The 18665-nt window shown below is 41.1% G+C and overlaps 1 protein-coding gene across 1 annotated transcript in view; it reads left to right on the top strand.

Moving 5' to 3' along the window:
- Positions 1–18665, top strand: part of arhgef10la (Rho guanine nucleotide exchange factor (GEF) 10-like a) — a 110813-nt gene that overhangs the window by 9730 nt on the left and 82418 nt on the right. Inside the window, exons 3-10 of the mRNA XM_008306919.1 lie at positions 4193–4220; positions 10538–10716; positions 12837–12932; positions 13023–13150; positions 14971–15066; positions 15805–15913; positions 17021–17121; positions 17576–17653. Of these exons, the coding sequence (XP_008305141.1) occupies positions 4193–4220; positions 10538–10716; positions 12837–12932; positions 13023–13150; positions 14971–15066; positions 15805–15913; positions 17021–17121; positions 17576–17653 (815 nt within the window). The remainder of the gene's footprint in view (positions 1–4192; positions 4221–10537; positions 10717–12836; positions 12933–13022; positions 13151–14970; positions 15067–15804; positions 15914–17020; positions 17122–17575; positions 17654–18665) is intronic.

Raw genomic sequence — 18665 nt, 5'->3', positions numbered from 1 at the left:
AAAAATAGTTTATTTAAAAAGAGTTGTTTAAATTTTCAGGGACTGTTTGAGATGCACGTGAACTGAGTGCACACATATTATGTGCGAACAGTAACTGTCATAAACCGTGATATCTCGTGACACTATCAATAGCAGGACTTGTGTAGGACTAGATGTAGTGCACATTTGCAGCCTCTCCATTGGCAGCAAACTGGAGCAGAGAGCAAACATCACGTCAGTCAGCAGCCCTGGATGATCCACCCTCACACCTCGTCACTGGTGATGAGAGGTGGGTCTGCAGCTACCACAGAGAGAAGAAGCAACAGTTTATACAATGGAAGAGCACGCAATGTCCAACACTTGACTAGACATGTCAGGTCAGGTTGGACACCTTTAATTAACGCGTCAAGGTTGGACTGTCAGGGCACAGCTGTACTGTCACATCCTGACGTGTCTGAGAAAGAACAGTCAGCACAGTGGCATGTGAGCGCTTTAGCCCATTCATTGTCAATGTAAGCAGCCCTGCAATACATTCAGGCAATGTCGTGATGTGTTTTGAGAGATAGAGCGTAGCTTTTCCCACTTCTCATTGAGGTCTAGGCTACTTTATGTGAATAAATCGGCCACCACTCAGTGCTCCCAGAAACTCCAAAAAGCTGATTCAGCAACTGCATGGCTTATTCCTAACCTCACATGTTTTCAGAAAGACATTTTAGTGAACCGTTTTCACAGTATAAACAGGCTCCAAACGAGCTGCCATGTAGTCCAGTTTGAAATCCATGCAGCCCAGGAGTGAAATGTTCATCCAATCTGGTGCAGCCAGTGTTTGCATATCTGTAGGAGGATGAATCCTTTGTTGTTTTCAGTCATCTATTGTAATACCTTCTAGCTGTATGCCCATCAAGTGTACAACGTTGGGAACCCTCCCCATGTCTAAAAATGCCTCTTTGGGCAGCAATTACACATGGGTTTTTGGTCACAACAACAAAATTGCCGCTCTCCATCCACTCTGTTGGTTAGATTTGGCCTCCTGTGAGTTCTTCCTCCTCCCTCGACTAAATTCCAGTTGAAGGGTCACCGATTGGACACAGTTTAAGAGACTCAGGAACATGACTGTGCTTCGTAACTCATGACTCATGACAGTTACTGCTCCCACATGTTGCATGTGCCCCACGCACAGTCTTGGAACGTTGTGATGAAACTTTCTTAATTTCTATATGCTAACAAACTACATAAGAAACCAATCAATTTCTCAGATCTGTGCAGTGAGTGCTGTACTTTTTCCTCCCAAAAAGCAGATACTAAGATGGGTTTCATGTCTTCTCTATGCAGCAAGTAATGGTGAAAAGTACCAACATATTTTTGGTATTTTAACATACTGGGTGAAAGGATGTGTCATCTAAAAAAACAACAACAATATCAAACAGAGGTTTAGTCCCTTTAAAAATACCTCCAGTCACTTCTGTTCCACCTTCCGTAAGGTCAAAGGTGCCTTTTAACAACTCCAACGTGAGCCACGCCTGCTGCTATTTTCTGGATTTAACAGATGTTGGAATACAAATCAACACGTAGTAACTTAACAACCAGGTAACATTTTGGAGGTACTTGAGCTGCTAACAGTTAACAGATTGCTTAGATGTTAATCTTAGTGACTGCTCTGGTTTCAAACAGTGAATCAGCAGAAGAAACACAACCTCCACCTCTGAACAAATCCAAAGTAATACACTGCCTGTATGTAACCACAGGCAGTTGCTTGCTAATCAGATACATGTGACAACTTGTACTGACGAGTGTCATCAAGGGCAAACCTTTGCTTGAACATTAAAGGAGGTAGTGAGTATCTGGTTTTGGGGGTTCTTCCTCAATACAGTTTCGGTGTCAAACACTTTCTTACGTACCACTCTGTGCCTTTGTCTGTAAGTGTCTGCCTTTAGTTGTTGCATCCATGAGTAATGTTAGAGCAGTTTTTCAAGAAATCAAGTCCCCCGCTTTTTATGTTTTTATTGAGTTTTATTGGGCCTCTGTCTGTAGGAGTGTGCTCTGCTTGTTAAAGCTGTATCACCCAGTTTATATATGGCTACAGCTGCTTTTGTCCGGGTCAGTCCTAACGTCCAAAAACACATAACTTTAAGTTTGTGGTATTGGCAAAGGTATGTCATTGTGAAACTTAAACAATTCTTGTAACTGAATAATTGTGACCAAAGAAACATTTATAGATTCAGATTCTAGGCAATACTTGAGCATTTTTTTCCAGTTTCTATGCTGTCATTTACAGGATTTACTGATGGGTTTCACATATAAAACAAAGAAGTGATCTTTTCTGCAGCTATCCTATTGGATATAATCTTTAAAATATAACCCTCATTAATGAAATCAAGTTTTTTTTGATGTAATAATAACATTGCAGTCACAACATAGGTGCGGCAGTCACTTTATGGCAAGTCAAAAACTGCACCACAGGAGTTGAATTGTTCCTTTAAAACTAGTTCAACTGGTAAAAATGATAGGATTAGTTGTAATCTAGGGCACAGAGCAGGTAGAATACTGCAGAGACATGAGGGTAATTTCAGATGAGATCATTTCTTTATGACCGTTTGACCCAGATAAGCACAGCTGTGGTCATTTGTAAGCCGGATCATAACGCTGAGTTAAAACTTCACTGAAACATACGTGTATATCTGCTCAACACTGGGATGATATTCATTTATGTATGGCCTTATTTAGAGTCTGATGTTGTTATCCTTACTATTTTTTTGTTAATAGGATCACACCTACCTGTGAATACCCCACGACTTAATGCTGTGACCTGTAAAAGTAAAAAAACAGTTGCTTTATAAGCTGTTTTTGAATCTAATGAAGAGTAATTTGTTTTTAATGAGCTAATAATATTTTCTGAGTTCAAAGCCACTGTTGCCTCATGCTGCTAAAGAAGGGTAGTTAAGCAAATAAACACCTCTGAAATGTAGTGAAGGAGAAGTAGAAAGTGGTATAAAGTGAATGCCTAATCAGCTCACTAAGTGAAAACATCTGCGTGGGTGGACTGTGGGTGTGCAGGAGCTTCTAGTGCTCAGAAACTACCTCCACAGGCTGCAATGCAGAAACTCAAAGTAAAACACAAATAGAACAGAATGCAGCTTTATTATCCATGAAGGTGGAAAATGCTGCACAGTGTTGTTTTCTACCACTGCTAACGGGTGAGGAAGTCTGTCTGGCAAATGTTAATGTAAATAGATTTGTTTGGAGGTGGTTAGAGTCTCATCAGAACTCATATTCTCGGCATGTACACTGTCATTAAGCAGCCTCCTGGCTATAACAATGAGCCGCTACCTACTTCTGCACTGTACAGTAACTCGTCTCGCTCAAGCTGGCTCTGAGATGTAAATGTAATGTTTTTTTACGTAATGTAATCTGACCAGTTTTCCGTTGCTACACACTGTGCAAGTGACTCCAGCCAGTTGTTTGTGGTTTTAATCTCTACCCAACAAGGTTTAATTGTTGCCAGAGGCAGACAGGCATTATAGAGCAGGGCTAACTTCCCCCTTTAATTGGATGAAGTTATGCAGATATAAGTATGATATATTTACTACCTGGCTAATGTTGCCAAACAGACCCTGGTAATTACACGCCCGGATAAAAAGGGAGATTTAGGTCTTCGAGAAGTTCAGTCGGACAAAGTGAAGCGATTAGTACTTAATTAAAAGCCTTTTTACTCAGTCTATGTGTGGTAATCCGTTAAGTGGGCTGTGGAGATGCGTTGGGGAATTCTGGCCGTTGATGGTGGTGTGCAGTGGAGGTCTGTTATGCAATCGAGGGCTGAGAGCAGCTGAGATTCAGATCCAGCCTCGCCAGATGACATCAGTTTACACAAAGGGATCCAAAGGAAAATCGATAGCATTCATTTAACGACACCTTTCTCGCGCGTGCATTTTCATGTGAGAATACACCCCAACCACATCAAATCTGTCTCAGTTGTTTCACATTCTTTGGAATTATCTCAGTCTTAGTAATATCTGCTCACAATCATAGATGTCCTTCATGTAACCAATTGTTTTTGGAATAGTTTTACTGTACACAAGAGAGTGAGTCATTAAATCACAAGTTCACAAACTGTCTTTTTGAAATTCAGAGAAGTTGCATTTGTCATTTACAAAAAAAAATGTTCTTCACTTTGGAATGGTTTGTCTCATGGTGGCTGTTTTCCTCATTTTGACAGATGTTCCAGTTACTGAGTCATCCGGCTGGTAAGTTGCCTCTGATTCCTGTCATCGTACCGGGGAAAATTACTAAAGGGCGGTGGATAAAATAAACTCAACATCACTACATCAGTGTTATGTCATTACGTCTGAGATAATGTCATGCTTACATTCCCTCTAAACGCACCACAGCGGCTATGAGATACTGCCATGTTATGCTACATCTATTTGTTCAATATTTAGATGCCAGATGGCTTGTCACACACACTCTGACAAGTGGTAATGTCAAGTGTGAAGCGATGCTGCTGATACAGTTCTAGGGGGAAATCACAGGATTGCATAATTCATGTTGATGCATATGGCATAAGAAGGTGAACCTTGTATGTATTCCACATTGCATCATGGCGAACCGAATTGAAAAGATGACCTGAAGTCACAGATTTTTTTCGTGTAGCCTGATATCTGTGAGGTAGCTTCTTTTAAGATTTTTGCTGCCATCCTGATACAATGGAGGGGAATGAATTTTATTTGTGATGCTGTAACAACAACAACAATACAAGACAGGCTAAACGTCAAAGTCTTTTTCCACTTTAATGCAACTGTGTATATAAAGCATGACATAGAATAAGTCGTCTCTGGGGATTTGACATCACAAGGACAAGACCTTTTGCTATTTACATCCCTTATTGACTTAAACAGGTGACATTTTCTACTTTTCATAGCGTGTTTCAAACATGTCTCATGGTCAGTATTTCCAGTGAGCAGCAGTCACGATACTAAGTTCAAGAAGTTGAATTAGAATGCTCACAGGAAAATATCTAATTGCAAGTTTTTGACAGCTATTGCAGTTTGATTAGTGATATTATTTAGAAGTCAACCTTAAAGTCAAGCTGCAGGTCAATATTCACTGTGTAATACATCTAAAACACATGATGGAGGGCAGCATGAATTTGTAAAACCACTGACAGTTTAAAGTCTTGCTCAGATGCTCTGCATAATGCACATCCTAACATGCAGCCTTTGCAATTTGCAAATTCTAGTTGTTTTAAACTGCAATTTTGATTTAAAATCATGTAATTGTCCAGCCCTAATGCACACCATAGGAGTACAGAATGAGACGTTGTTCCTCACAGGAGCAGTAATAACAACATACATAAAGCTCAAATTAAATGCAGTTTCAAATAATGGTATCAATTGCAGAACTATTTTCTACATGCAACATAGTCCAAATAGAAAGTGATGACAGTGATGTGGATTACAAACTGTTAAAGTGTTCCTGGGAAGATCTATTCTGTGTTAAGTTTTTGTAGTTTCATCTGTCAGTTGTTTGAGTGAAACAAATTAAATTCCATTTATTTTCATTTTATTGGGGTCATACTGTAAAAAACCACAACCAAACAAACAAATTGGAATTGAAGTAGTACATATACCAAATAGCTTTCAGCAATTTTAGATACACGAGGAACCACTAGCTGATAATCAGACCAATGCTATAATTCTATTTTGTTACATTTGAGCAGACTATCACTTTCAGAATGTGTTTATGCTTGCCCTTTGATCTACCCTGGAATAAATTACTGGAAAAATACAAAATTTTAAAGTAAAATACTGCAAAATCTGATTCTTTCTTGGAGCCAATAACAAGAATGAACGTTAAAAGCAGGCTGCTGTTAAAACTATGTGTTTTAGTGATATATGCACTTTTGGATGTTAAACAAGGTTTGTTAGATCTCAGGTCTGGATTATAAATATTAAAGACACACTTTTATTTATGTCTGCAATTCACGGTTTATATATTTTAAACACAGCTGTCATTTTCACAGGAGAATTGTGTTGCAGTGTATTCTAGATGACTCAGTTGTGCACACTGTGCTTCCACTGACATAATCCCAGTCTCTTTATTTGAGCCACACCTTAGACGTATTGCAGCAACTCTGCCCCAGAGTCATGCTAATGGTTTTACAAATTCATGTGACAGTCATACTTTTGTTGTCGTGTCATGTTTTAATGCTCCATCCCGTGTTTTAAATCTATTACAAAATGAACATTTCCCTGAACACCTGTGCGACTGTACCAGGCCACTTAGAGGCAGACACCTTGAAAACCTTTGCACATAGGTGAAAATTTAATCACCTTTGCTGCGATCTGGGCGAAACAGCACGTAGCACTTTTGCAGTGCAGGGATTAGAGATCCTACTGTACACAAACAGAGACATTAAAGCTTAACTGTAATCAAAGTGTTTATTAGTGGAAATATGAAATGAACTGTAGTCACTGTGTACAGCGCCTTTCTGGCTGAGTAGGTGTATAAGTGAGATGACCTCAATGCTGATGCAGTCAGACATCATCTTTCATACAATCAAGAAGGCAGTTTGCTTCAAGGCCTCAGCACAGTAAATGATAATGTGATAGTTTATTGATTCCTCTGAGGCAACTGCCTTTTTGCCTACCCGGCTCCACGGGAAGGTCAGCAGTGAAAGTCAGCGACAGAGCAGTCGACAGGAGCTGATAGAATTAGACAGAGTCTTTCCAAAGGATATTTCAGCTGATGGTGAGTTTGAGCATTTGAACGACAGCCGTCCTATTTAATGCCCGGAGAGCTCTGAATCACATCAGACGGTGTTAAACAGAAAGAAATAAATGCTGAATAGTTGAGATAGTTTGAAGCTGTTTGGCCCCTACCATGTTTTACATACATTACTCTTTTGTTTGTTTCAGCTGAAGCCACAACTAAACACAAAAGTAGACGGCAAACACTGCTCGATCTTATCATAGTATTCCCTCTCTAGTTTTTGTGGCCTACATGACGAAGCCATGCAGGGGCTCTGATTCCGACACCGCCACCCACCTGTGCTTTGAGGAAGTGTGCTCAGAAACCTCGACTGAAAGCTGACTTCATGGTTTGTAATCCTGTGGGCTTTCCTGTGCTGAAATGAGGGGCCTGCTTGTACACAGGTGTGAGTGTGTGCATAGGTTTCTGCTGTGCGCACGAATGCCTGCATGCGCACACAAGAGCGCACGTGTGTGTTTGCGACAAAGTCACGGCGAGGTCTTGGCAGTTTCTCGCGCAGGCACATTTCTGCTGAGTGCACATTTCCACTTTGGTTTTCGCCGATAGTCTGCCTTTTAAAGAGGAGCTATCAATAGCACTTTCCACGATCAAGGTGTTAAGACTGTCAGTGCCTCCACCAGATCTGTCAGCAGGTTTAGAATAATATTGCCAAAATTACACTGCGATTGTTATTGCAGAAATATGGGGTTTTCTAAACAGTGCAGTGACAGCACGTCAGCTCGTTATAGCTATTAGGCTCAAGGCAGCATTTCCCTCCTGTGAGTTATGCCTGCACTCTTTGATACTGGCATTTTACTCCTGACTTCACTTTTTACCACTTGACAGATAGTTTTCATTAAACGGATATCACACGGTATCTCGGCAATAAAAAGATTAACACAAAAGATTACCATGACAACGTGGCACGCATGCGTCTGTTTTATGTACGCAGAGCTCAAACCTTAGAGAGTGCAAGTTAACTTTTTAAACTTTTTACTGCTTTTCACTCATAGAAGCTTTTCTTTTTTTCCTTTCACCTTTGTGCCCTTTTGCAGCCTTGCAGAACTTTACACTTTTGCTCTTGTGAAGAAGCTCATCTAACGTACCCCACAGAACACATTCATTTTTCATTGCCACTTTGTTTGAAGACCTCTCACCTCGTTCTAGAGGGTGCTGTGAAAGCAAAAGCAAAACGCAATACTGTGAAAGCATTAAAAACTATGTTGTATATAGATTTAATGAGAGGCCAAAAAACAAAAGAAACCAGTAGTTTGGGTGCTATCTAGCTGGACTCTGTCATGTACATAAGTAAGCAGTAGCACTGTGAGCTTCATGGGAATGGTTCAATATGAGGAGTGGGCAGTTGTTTGTGGAGGAGATTTATGACCTGAGGACAAACAGAGCTCCATCAGTGCAGTCAGCACAATGCTTGTGCAGTTATAAAGAACAGCTATGCCCAGAAGAGATCAGGGGGCAAAAAAAAGGTACAGCTCTGGCAGCGCTGCCCTGGTGCAGTTGCTGAAGGGAATGGAAACAGATGGAAGTGGGAGATTTGCATTCAAGCAGCTTCCACTTTAGGCTGTGCTCTGCCTCAGGCTATGTCATTTGCATTGAAAAATGATTCCTGTTTCTCTCCTTGAGCTATATGACTCACTGGGGCTTATAGGCACAGATAAGTTGTGAAGGGGTGTGCAAAGATATGCCTAGATCGATAGCTACGCTGCTCAAATCACTCATACCTGACATGAATGCACACAGTCAAGACGGGAAGCTGTGTATCACTATTGTTCTGGCTGTGCTCCCCCCCCCCACACACACAAGCGATTTTAATGACAAGAGATCGCTTTATCGTATGAAATGTGTTGACAAATACTGACGCTCTTTTTTTTTTTTTGCTTTCCACATGGGAGGAGATCATTTTTGTCCTTTAGATTGAGACGAATGATCCTGTGTCATGGAGAATGCATCAGAGTAATACTTTGCAGTCTTTCGCAACTTGTCACCACTGCAAAACCAAATGATTCCTATCAGAAGCTCTAATATGACACGTTGGCAGGGCATTATATCTGCTTTAGATATGTGATGGGCATTTATATTTTCAAGAACGTGGCACAAACATAACCAGAAGTGCAGCTATATATTAGTACTTGCTGTATTTTCTGCATGTACTAGAATGTTTAAATTCACTTGGGATCAGATTGTTGGGGTTTGCTTAAAAAGCTGATCTGAAAGAGTTTTAAAAGCAGAATTTGTGATGCACATGGCCTAATTTATTGTCATGTATGTATAATGCAGATGCTACAAACTCCCCTCTGTTGTTTTTGATTCTTGTCTGCTCTGGCATGCCCCTGTTCCTTTCTGACTCATAACACCTGTTTCACATGGTGCTGTCCCAAACAGTGAAAGAGAAGACCTTGCGGATAGTTTACTTTCTTAGCTATTTATTATAAAGCAAAAGAAGTCTGCAAAGACCTCTCCCCCACCCCAACACTTCCAAATCACAGTATTTTGTGCACATTATTTTCCTGGCATGTCTTGTTTGTCTGAAACTTGCCCATCACTCTGAGTGGCTGCTGCTGCTGCTGCTGCTGCTGGCATTGCAAGTGTTGCTGAGGTGTTTAGCACAGGGACAGATTTAATTAGCGTACATGGGACTCTCCTACATGCTGGATGCTGTCATATTATCAGTCATGTGGGGGAGGACAATCCCTCACTCGCAGCGTCAACACAGGCATCCTGATAGCTGTGTCAACAAGATTTTCCCCTGTGATGTTAGAGTCTGTTTTTAATAGCTGGTTCAGGGCATGTTTTCATTCAGAAAGCCTGCGGTGATTATAGTAAGCCGCAGGCACGACAGATAATGATTTGACAGCACTCAGGAATAAGTTAAGTAACTCAAGTATTAAGCATTTGGTGTGATTATATTTTGTCTGCATATGTGGTGTTGCAAAAGCAAATAATTAAATCAGCACAATGTATCCCACATACAGCTAAAGTTGTCACTGTTAACACAACTTAGTGGGATAAAGTGGCAAACTGTTGTCACAGGTAATTGCTTTAAAGAATTAAGTCTGTAGTTCTGAATATTTTATTCTTTTCAGTTTCACTAAAGTTTTTTTTTTTCTGTGGGTGGAAAAGTTTTCCAATCAAAGGTCTTGTGAAGCTGACTTAGAGAAAGATCCAAATAAAAAGACAGAAGTCTTGCTTCAACATGGCTAATAAAATCTGTTACATTTGTTATGTGTTGATGAACAAAACAAAAATCCGTATCTGATTTCACATCTGCATTAAAATACACATCATTTTAGGGAACAGTGGAAAACATGGTCAGATGTCTTTTTATTAATTTAAGTACACAAAAATGCCTTGTATCATGATGACGAGCAATTATGAAAAAAGATTTTAAAAAATTGTTCCGCTTTGTGAAATGACACCAAAAACTAATTAATTGTTCACTGGCCTGTGCCCTCACACAATTTCTTTGAAATCTGTCTCTGCTAAGTATCAAATTAACCGACAGAAAACACAGCTTCTTTGGTGGAGGTATGAATGCTCGTCTGAGCATACGGGGGGGAATAATGTTCCTGCCTCCAAAACAAGTTAACTTCCAAAACATCCTAATAATTTGACAGTAGCAATATGTGTCCTGTCAGACTTTAGGGAGTGTGAGTTTGCGTGCTTGGATAGCAAAGAACTATTTCCAACCCCCACCTCAACCCCTCTGCCTCCCCTTCCTCTCACTGAAATTAACTTGTAATGAGGCACACAGCACTTAGTGTTAGTTTAACTGTGCTAATGTTTGGGTACCTTCCAGGGCCTCAGCAGCAGCAGCAGCAGCAGCAGCAGCCGAGCCCAGCACCTCAGCTCCTCGTGTGGGAGAGGAGCTCCAGGGGCTTCCTGTGGCGCCGCCGGCTGCCGGGACTTTGGCTGATTCAGGAGACCCCACCAAAGAAACCGTCAAGGCAAGCTGTGGCTCGAGGGACACCTCCGAAGGTACAAAACTAAATTATATTGACAGTGAACTGATGCAGCTTATATTGTAGATCAAGGGTTCAATTTCAGACCAAAAAGATTAAACCTAAGCTTGCCTTGGGATTCAAGCTCATTCCACCTATGTATTATAGTGTTCACTGTGCGGACAGATCTGATAGAAAACCAATTGGGCCTCCAGAGTTGCGTAAACAGTACTGTGGACCACACCATAATGACACTGGCAGTATAAATTGGGCAGCGGTATTTTGTTAGTACTACACGTTGCATCTCTTGACCTTGATCAAAGGTGGCAAGAACACTATATAACAAATCTACGGTCATCTTATGGCTTATTGATTTCTGTGGTGAAAGGCCAGACTCACATAAAGACACATCCATGTGCAAAGACACATCCATGCGTATACACTCCATTCAAATGTATAGCACCACACAACACACTCACATGTACACACATATTGTCTGTCGTGATTTGATTTCTACACAGACATGACATGAATCCAATTAATTCAGGATGAGGATCAATAGAGAACCATTTCCATGAGGGAAAATTGCTTTTGGATTTCGACTCAGTCAGCAGTGCTGCTGTTATTTGAAGGTGGCTCAGAAATGAGAGATGTAAAGGAGCGCAGCAATGCCGCATGACATTTTTTTCTGTCCCACTCTTCTGATGCATTTTCACACACAAGCCTCGGCGTTCATTATGAATGCGCACAATGTAGTGAAACTGATTAAATAATAAAAGTATTTTAAACCTTTCCTCGTGCTATCTAAAATTATAATGCAGAAAGTGGAAAAAGCAAGCTAACCAAAAACCAGATAAACGACTGCTGCTGTGCTGATGCTGATGAGGAATCTATTCTAATGCTACATTTATGTTTTCACACTGTCTACTTTTTTATTTTAGTCTTCAAACATCAGACTCCAGGAAATGTTTTGCATATATATTAACCTGCTGTGGAGGGCAAATTTGTTTATCATGTCGACGGACTGCTTCAGTTTGACCAAATGTACTTTAATACGGTTCATTATGAATAATGAAGCATTTCCTGTTTGTGAAAAACCACCATGTGCCTTCAGTTCTCAGCTGTGGTCATGGCACAAACGGTTGTGATTATCTGACATTGATTTGCAAATGCCTGACTATGTTTCTCATTTGCTACAATTAGCGCATATTCATTAGCACTGTGTATTTTTTAGATGTGTCACTGTGACCTACGAATGAGTTTACTGGAGTGTCGCTGTGCTGCTGCAGAGAAAAGTTAAATAAAAGTAAGGAAACACAGCGAAGAACTTCTGGTTTACCACGTTTGAAGTAACGAGCCATGTTCCCAAGAGGCCCAGTCACTTTGCAGATATGCTGATAGTCAGGCTGATAGACCAAATCCAGTTGTTTTTCTTCTCTATTGTGAATCCTGTCTGAATGCACAAACATAGGAAAGTGAGTGAGATATAGAGAACATTTGTGAGACTAATCCTCTTTTGTGGAATTTTTTATTTTTTTTTTAAACTCTTTGTCCATCTTCTGGCACGTGTCCAAGGTCATTTCAAATTTCAGGCCGAATAATCCACAACAAAATACACATCTTCAATCAGATTAATTGAAAACAGTGATTGTTGCTGTTCAGGGCTTAGGCGAAAGTGTTGCAGACAAATCACAGTTTAAAACCAAATCAATAAAGCTCACTGAGCTAAATTAGGCTGAAACACTCTCAAAGCAGTTAATGACAAATCCTGCCAAGCGTGGAGATAGAATGGGTCAATAGCTCAAACAAGCTGGATACAATCATGTTACGTCATATGGACAAAGCCATTATTGCAACATACACAAGAGATGTGCCAGATCTCCCCGAGGAAAAAGACCTTAAAATGCAAATGACACAATAAGTATGCAAATATTCAAAGGCTGTGTAAATTCCTAACCAGAGGCTAAAAGATCCAGCGTGTTTTATGTATTTTGTTTGCCCAAAAAGATTGAGGCAATGTAAAGCTGCGTGTCCTTGTGTGTGTGTGTTGTTCTTTTTTTAGGGGGGGGAAGCGAAAGAACAGAAGGTGCACGTATCAAACTGAAATGAAGATAAACAGTGTTTCTTTACTTTGATGCTACTGGTTTTCTTTGGCAGCTCATTGTGTTGCTGAAGCTGAGCCACAGACAGCAGAGGCTTCAGAGGTGATCTATGATGATGTTCCAAGTGAAGAACCCCTCACTCCCGATGAAGGTTGGCTGCCACACAATTACATTTGTTTAGGATATTTCTCCCGTTGCGGACTTTGGATGTGTAATATATATTTTTTAATGTCTTTGGCAGATATGATCTATGAAGACGTTCAGAGAGACGCCGGTCCTGTGGAGGCAGACAACGGATGGAGCTCCAGTGAGTTTGAGAGCTATGACGAGCAATCCGATAATGAGGCCAAAGTACCTACAAGGAGCAAGGTAGAGTGTGTGCGCACTGGATATCTGTTTATTCCACACAAAATGCCTTCTCTGTATATTTGAAGTGGCGTCATGACCGACCAGATTGTTTTGGTTGGTTTCCAGCACTTAGAAAATAATCAAGGAGAATATTTCATCCGCTGCTCCTCATGTGCACTTTATTAATGTATAGAAATGGAAGGAAACGGTAAAGAACATAAAAAGTGTATAACAGGCTGTCTTGCTTTATTCTTTCATTGTGGGATGAAAGTAAACAGGAGGCATTTTCTGTTTGAAAAGCCTCAGATCTTCTTGCCTCTTTTCTGCCAAAGATTGCTGTGCAATCAGTGTTCTGCTTCCGAGCGTCTTTCTTCCACATGATGGCACTGTGAGCACATTCACATTGTGCTGCATTTCCTTCATGCTCCACCGACCTTTATCCAACACGCACCGTTGCAGGAATCAGGAAAATTTGGAGTCATTCGAATAAAAAAAAGTGTTTTGCTGAGTTGAATTATTATTAATGTATAGATTTACATCTAACTTTACATAATTTTGCATACAGAAGGTGTTTATGTATGGATATAACTCTGCCTTAATCCAAGAAAATCCAGAGTGAAATCAGTGTGTTGAGAAACAAGGGAGACCAACGGTAACAAACTGCTTCTTGTGCTTGGACAGAAAATGAATTGCTCAGGTAATTACAGGAGGGTGTGATGTGAAAATCCACCCTGCAGTTCTCTTGGCATGCTTGTCCCAGGTCACTGAACAAAAGGAAGGATTCAGCTGCACCGCTTTAACAGTTAATGAAAAAAAACAAGACTATTTGGGCTCAGCGACACTTTTCAACTGGCACAGCCTTCATCAAAAACACCTAGTTTTTAATTAGTTTTGCCCAATTAACTTTCCCCCCCAAGTGTACCTGAAGTGTTCTCCTCTTGTTGGAGGAACTGGCGAAGGATGCAATAGAGTTTGCTTATTTAATATTTGCCCTAAACTGCCTGCAACCCTCCCACTCCACTTCCCCATCCTTCTTTAAAGGCCCCCTCCAGTGATTTTTATTTTTTTGTTACCTTATTAACATGTCTATATGCCTTTTTTTTTATATGCTGGGAGACACATTATGAGCAAATTAGGCAGTCAACGCCATGGCTGAGTATTTCCACCTTGAAGCTGCAGTGTACCGATGACAGTTAAAAAAACGCGGCTTCAGACAGCCAGGCTTGTACACGAAGCAAACCTAAAGAAAGAATCCCATCACCTTGCTGAGTGGAACTCACCAAATCAATATTCTTCCTCAGAATAGGCTTAGTCCGGTTGTTCGGTTGAATTACTCAACTATTGCAGCTTGTAGTTTTACACTGTTTGAGTAATGGGTGAGCTGGTGTGATTGAAGTGCAGTGAGTGTTGGAGGCGTGGGTGGAGAAAGAGGTGGGGGCTTTAAAGACTTGCACAATCTAAAGTAGGCAACGATGTAGAGTTAAATCCAATCTATTTTAAGGTATGAAGGGAACTGTTTTCATGGTGAAAACATCTACATGTGTAACTTTGGTACCCAGAGATGCTGAGTTTTTAGGGGTTTGATCAGTGCCTGGAGAGGGACTTTAAATTCAGTTGCCATCAGTCTAATACAGCATAACCCAAAGCAGTGCTCCGAGCTTTCACTCTCTGTGCTTGTGATTAATTCCCAGTGTTGCGTTGCTTATTTTGCCTTCATCACTTTGCCTCCATTTCCCTTTTCTATTTCCTTTTCCCCCTACATTTTTTCCTACTCATTTCGCTTCTTGTGGCTAAACACGACCTGTGCCCTTGCCACACCCGCCCTTGTCCAACACCTGTAGCTCTCCCCCGAAGTGCGTCGGCTGAGGGATCGGTGTGCCAGGACCAAACGTGAACTGGCCATGAGGCTGTCTGGAAAGCACAACTATGACATCAAGGTATATCTCCAGCAGCAAGTGTTAACACAGTTGTATCACACTGTTTCAACGCTGGGGCTCAAAGACTCTGCTAGATGCTTGCCAATAGCACTAATGATCACCCAGAGCTTGAAATATGCTGCTTCGTATGACACAAAGCCTTAACTGACTCTCTGTGCCATCTTTCCCAACTTTCCCTTTGGACTCTGATTTTGCTTTGACACTCTGGGTTGGACGGTTGGGCTCTCTCTCTTTCCCTGCCTGGTTTAATATCAAGACACATTTATGGGGCGCATGAATTATTAAGTAATATTCTGCATATTTACTTCCATAAACACCAGTGAAACTTGCCCCCAATTAATGACCTACTTTCCTGAAGTAGCATCGTTTAAAAATACTACCACCCTGGGTATATTCTGGGTCTACGGAGTCTGGTTGCAGGGCCCTCTGTGATGCTCAGGGTGGAGTTTGTGGTCAGCTGAATTCTCCCGCGCTGAGCAATGTAGCTCGCTTACTCTGATGTGGAACTCACTCTGTTACCATAATCTTTCCATGATATGCTCATAGACTCTCTGATTAGAGGCTGTACAGCGACCCACAGGGAGTCGCAGATGGCGAGATTCATGATGAGCCCGCTGAGCGCCACTTCTCTCCATTTCTCTCCAGAGGAGGCACCGTAGGTTATCAAGTCACCGCAGCATGGCACTTTCCTCCTGCTCTAATGCTCCTTTGTTGTTTCTGTCTGCTCCTTCCAACCAGGTTCAGCAGCTCATGAAGGCGGCAAGAAGCGGAACGAAGGATGGGCTTGAAAGGACCAAAATAGCCGTCATGCGGAAAGTTTCCTTCCTGCAGAGAAAAGATCAATTGGGTAATGCAGGAAAGTCTGAAAACTTTGTAAATCTTGGTCAGCTGGCTTTAGTGGATCAAAGTTATGCTATTTTTAGTTACGGATGTTGGTTATGAACACCTTATTGTTGACACTTTGAATCGTAGGCACTTGCTTGTGTACGAAAGTAGCCGAGGCAAAGCAGTGTTCCAGACAGATGGAGTGGAAAGTCCTACTTTTTATTTATACAAATCCCTTCAGGGAGAAACGAAAGCACTGTGAAAAAGAGATCTTACTGATTATAAGTATAATAAATAAAACACACAAGCATCCTCAGCTTTCAGACAGACGACGTGGTCGACTGAAGTTTTTGATATGTGAAAAAGAGAAGCATCTCCTGTAGCATCATATAGGGATGCTCGCTTTAACAATAGGGGGAGATTAGCATCCATTAATGGTGAATCGAGCAGTTTCATAAACCATAGACACCAAACCCACGCCTCAAACAAATCTCCAAGCCATCACAAAGAGGTAAAGAGGCCAGTGCTGCTATTTTTAGTTATTGATCGAGGGAAATCTGCACTGCATTGTATTTCTTTTCCACCAATCCTCTGTTATCATTCCAAAGTCTTTAATTGGAACGGTGGAAGCTTCTAGTATCTGTGTCTTTATGGTTACGGGTGAAGTGGGGATTTTTTTTTTTTTTTTAAACTGTCGAATGTCTTTGTGCCAGTGCAGAGATGAGAATGTGTTGGATCGTGTTTTTGCAGACACACTTCTTTGTGCCTGCTCTACTCCTACAGAGATATAGTATTGTTTTGATTTTTTTCTTTTTTCCCAAAGACCTCTCTGCATCTGCCTCTCTCTCTCTCTCTCTCTCTCTGTCTCTCTCTCTCTGCCTCTCTCGTCTTTCTCCGTTGCACGCTCTTTCTTTTTTTTAGCGAGTACAGAAGTCTCTTCATATTTTAGAGGTAATAAACTTAGTGTGTCGCAGTGTCTCCAGCTGCAGTGAGATCTGAAGGCTGCCTCTCTGTTGTTCTCTCTCCTTGTCTCATTCTATGTCACACACACATATTCACACATAACACTCTTTAACTGCTTTCTCCTCTCTCTCTCTTTTTTTTTTTAAACATTTCTCAATGTTTACAGAAGAAGAGGATGATGCGGGATATCTGGATGTAGCTGTGTCAGAAGTGAAGCATCCTCCCCCACAGCTGAGCCCGATGCCAGAGGGGCTGACCAGCCACCAGGTGCACCTAACAGCTTTTGCAAATATTTCTTTTTTTTTTTTTTGTTCCTTGTAACAGTAAAGCCCGCATGCATGCTGCACTTAACATCTTTATGTGAACATAATCTCTACCCAGTAGCCTTGGGATAAGGCTTTAGGCTGTTAAGATAATTCATTTGTTATTTCAGTATTTTCACAGATCTATAAACTCTTCGTGCTGTTTGTAAAAGCAGTGTGTTTCATACCGGCTGCAACAGCTGCTTTCTTGTCATAGGAAATACAATGATTCAACACTCCGGCGGAGGCCTTGTTCAAACAGACCTACTCGTCTCAGAGTCTGTTCCTTCCGTGACAAACACATGATTATAGTGCAATCCATCAACCTGCACCGTGCTTAACTGAAAGCATACCACATACTGCAGCCCAATCATGTCCTCTTAGTGCTAGATTTCCTGACTGGTCTGTTGTCTGCACAGGTTGTCAGACGCCATATCCTTGGCTCCATCATTCAGAGCGAGCGGAGCTACCTGGAGTCTCTCAGGAGAATCTTGCAGGTGAGCTGTTTAGTCCCGTTGTCCTCTTCTGCCACATGCAATATCTTCACAGTTTAGCCATTATGAATTACACTGAAAAGAGAAGCGGCGATATCCATCAAATTACCGAGGTGTCTCAGTATAAATAATCCTGATAAAACAGCCGTCCTCGTTCTTGTGGCATCGTGCTGATGCTTCGAGAGAGAGACTGTCAGGCCTGCGCAGGATGGGGCGCAGCCTCTCCTCTTTAATCTTTCTTTTTAGAGGGGAAAAAGGAGACTTGTTATCTCCTCATCACAGAAAAATAAGAGGAGCACCTACTGAAATGGAATTAACAGCGATCAATGGCTGCTTTCTGTGCTGTAAAATCTTTCACTGTCACAATACAATGTGCTGGCTTTGTTGTTGAGTGACATTATTGTGTGTGATATGTAGGGAGGTTTAGCTCTTTTGAAATATCTCTTGTTATTCAGACAGTCCATTCGAGGAGTAAATGCAGTGTCTCCACACATATAACATCAAAAGATGAAAGGCCACAGCACAATTAGACACTGAGGGATGTAACCTTCTTTCCTACAATAGAACAAATTTCACAGTTGTTGCCGCCTTCCACCGCGCCTTGTGTCAATGATTAATTTTCTGTGGAAGATTTGCAGAGATAAGACTTGCAATATATTAACAAAAATTACCAACTCTATTGCTCAGATACATTAATTTTTTATGTTAAATACGGTTCTCATCTTTTCATGTTTCACTTTTACATAACATTTTCTATATTTAGGCATGTTCAGATTCAGAGAAGTCATGTTTACTGGCTTGCCATCCACAAAGAGCTTGTCAACTCATTTCCGTAGGCTATGCTAATATTCCCATGAGTACTGACTGAAGAATCAATCAATGCCCCTTTTCACCGTGTTGTTTTTGCATCTTTAACTCTGCTGGAAGCTGCTTTTTTGCCATTATTATTCTTGCTTTTATGATTACAAGTCACCTTGAGTTCCGAACATGTTTGCTCATGGCAAATGCTGTTGTA

The sequence above is a fragment of the Stegastes partitus genome, unplaced genomic scaffold (genome assembly GCF_000690725.1).
Source record: "Stegastes partitus isolate 25-593 unplaced genomic scaffold, Stegastes_partitus-1.0.2 Scaffold49, whole genome shotgun sequence".
Lineage (NCBI taxonomy): Eukaryota > Metazoa > Chordata > Actinopteri > Pomacentridae > Stegastes > Stegastes partitus.
This window is presented reverse-complemented; position numbering and strand designations above follow the sequence as displayed.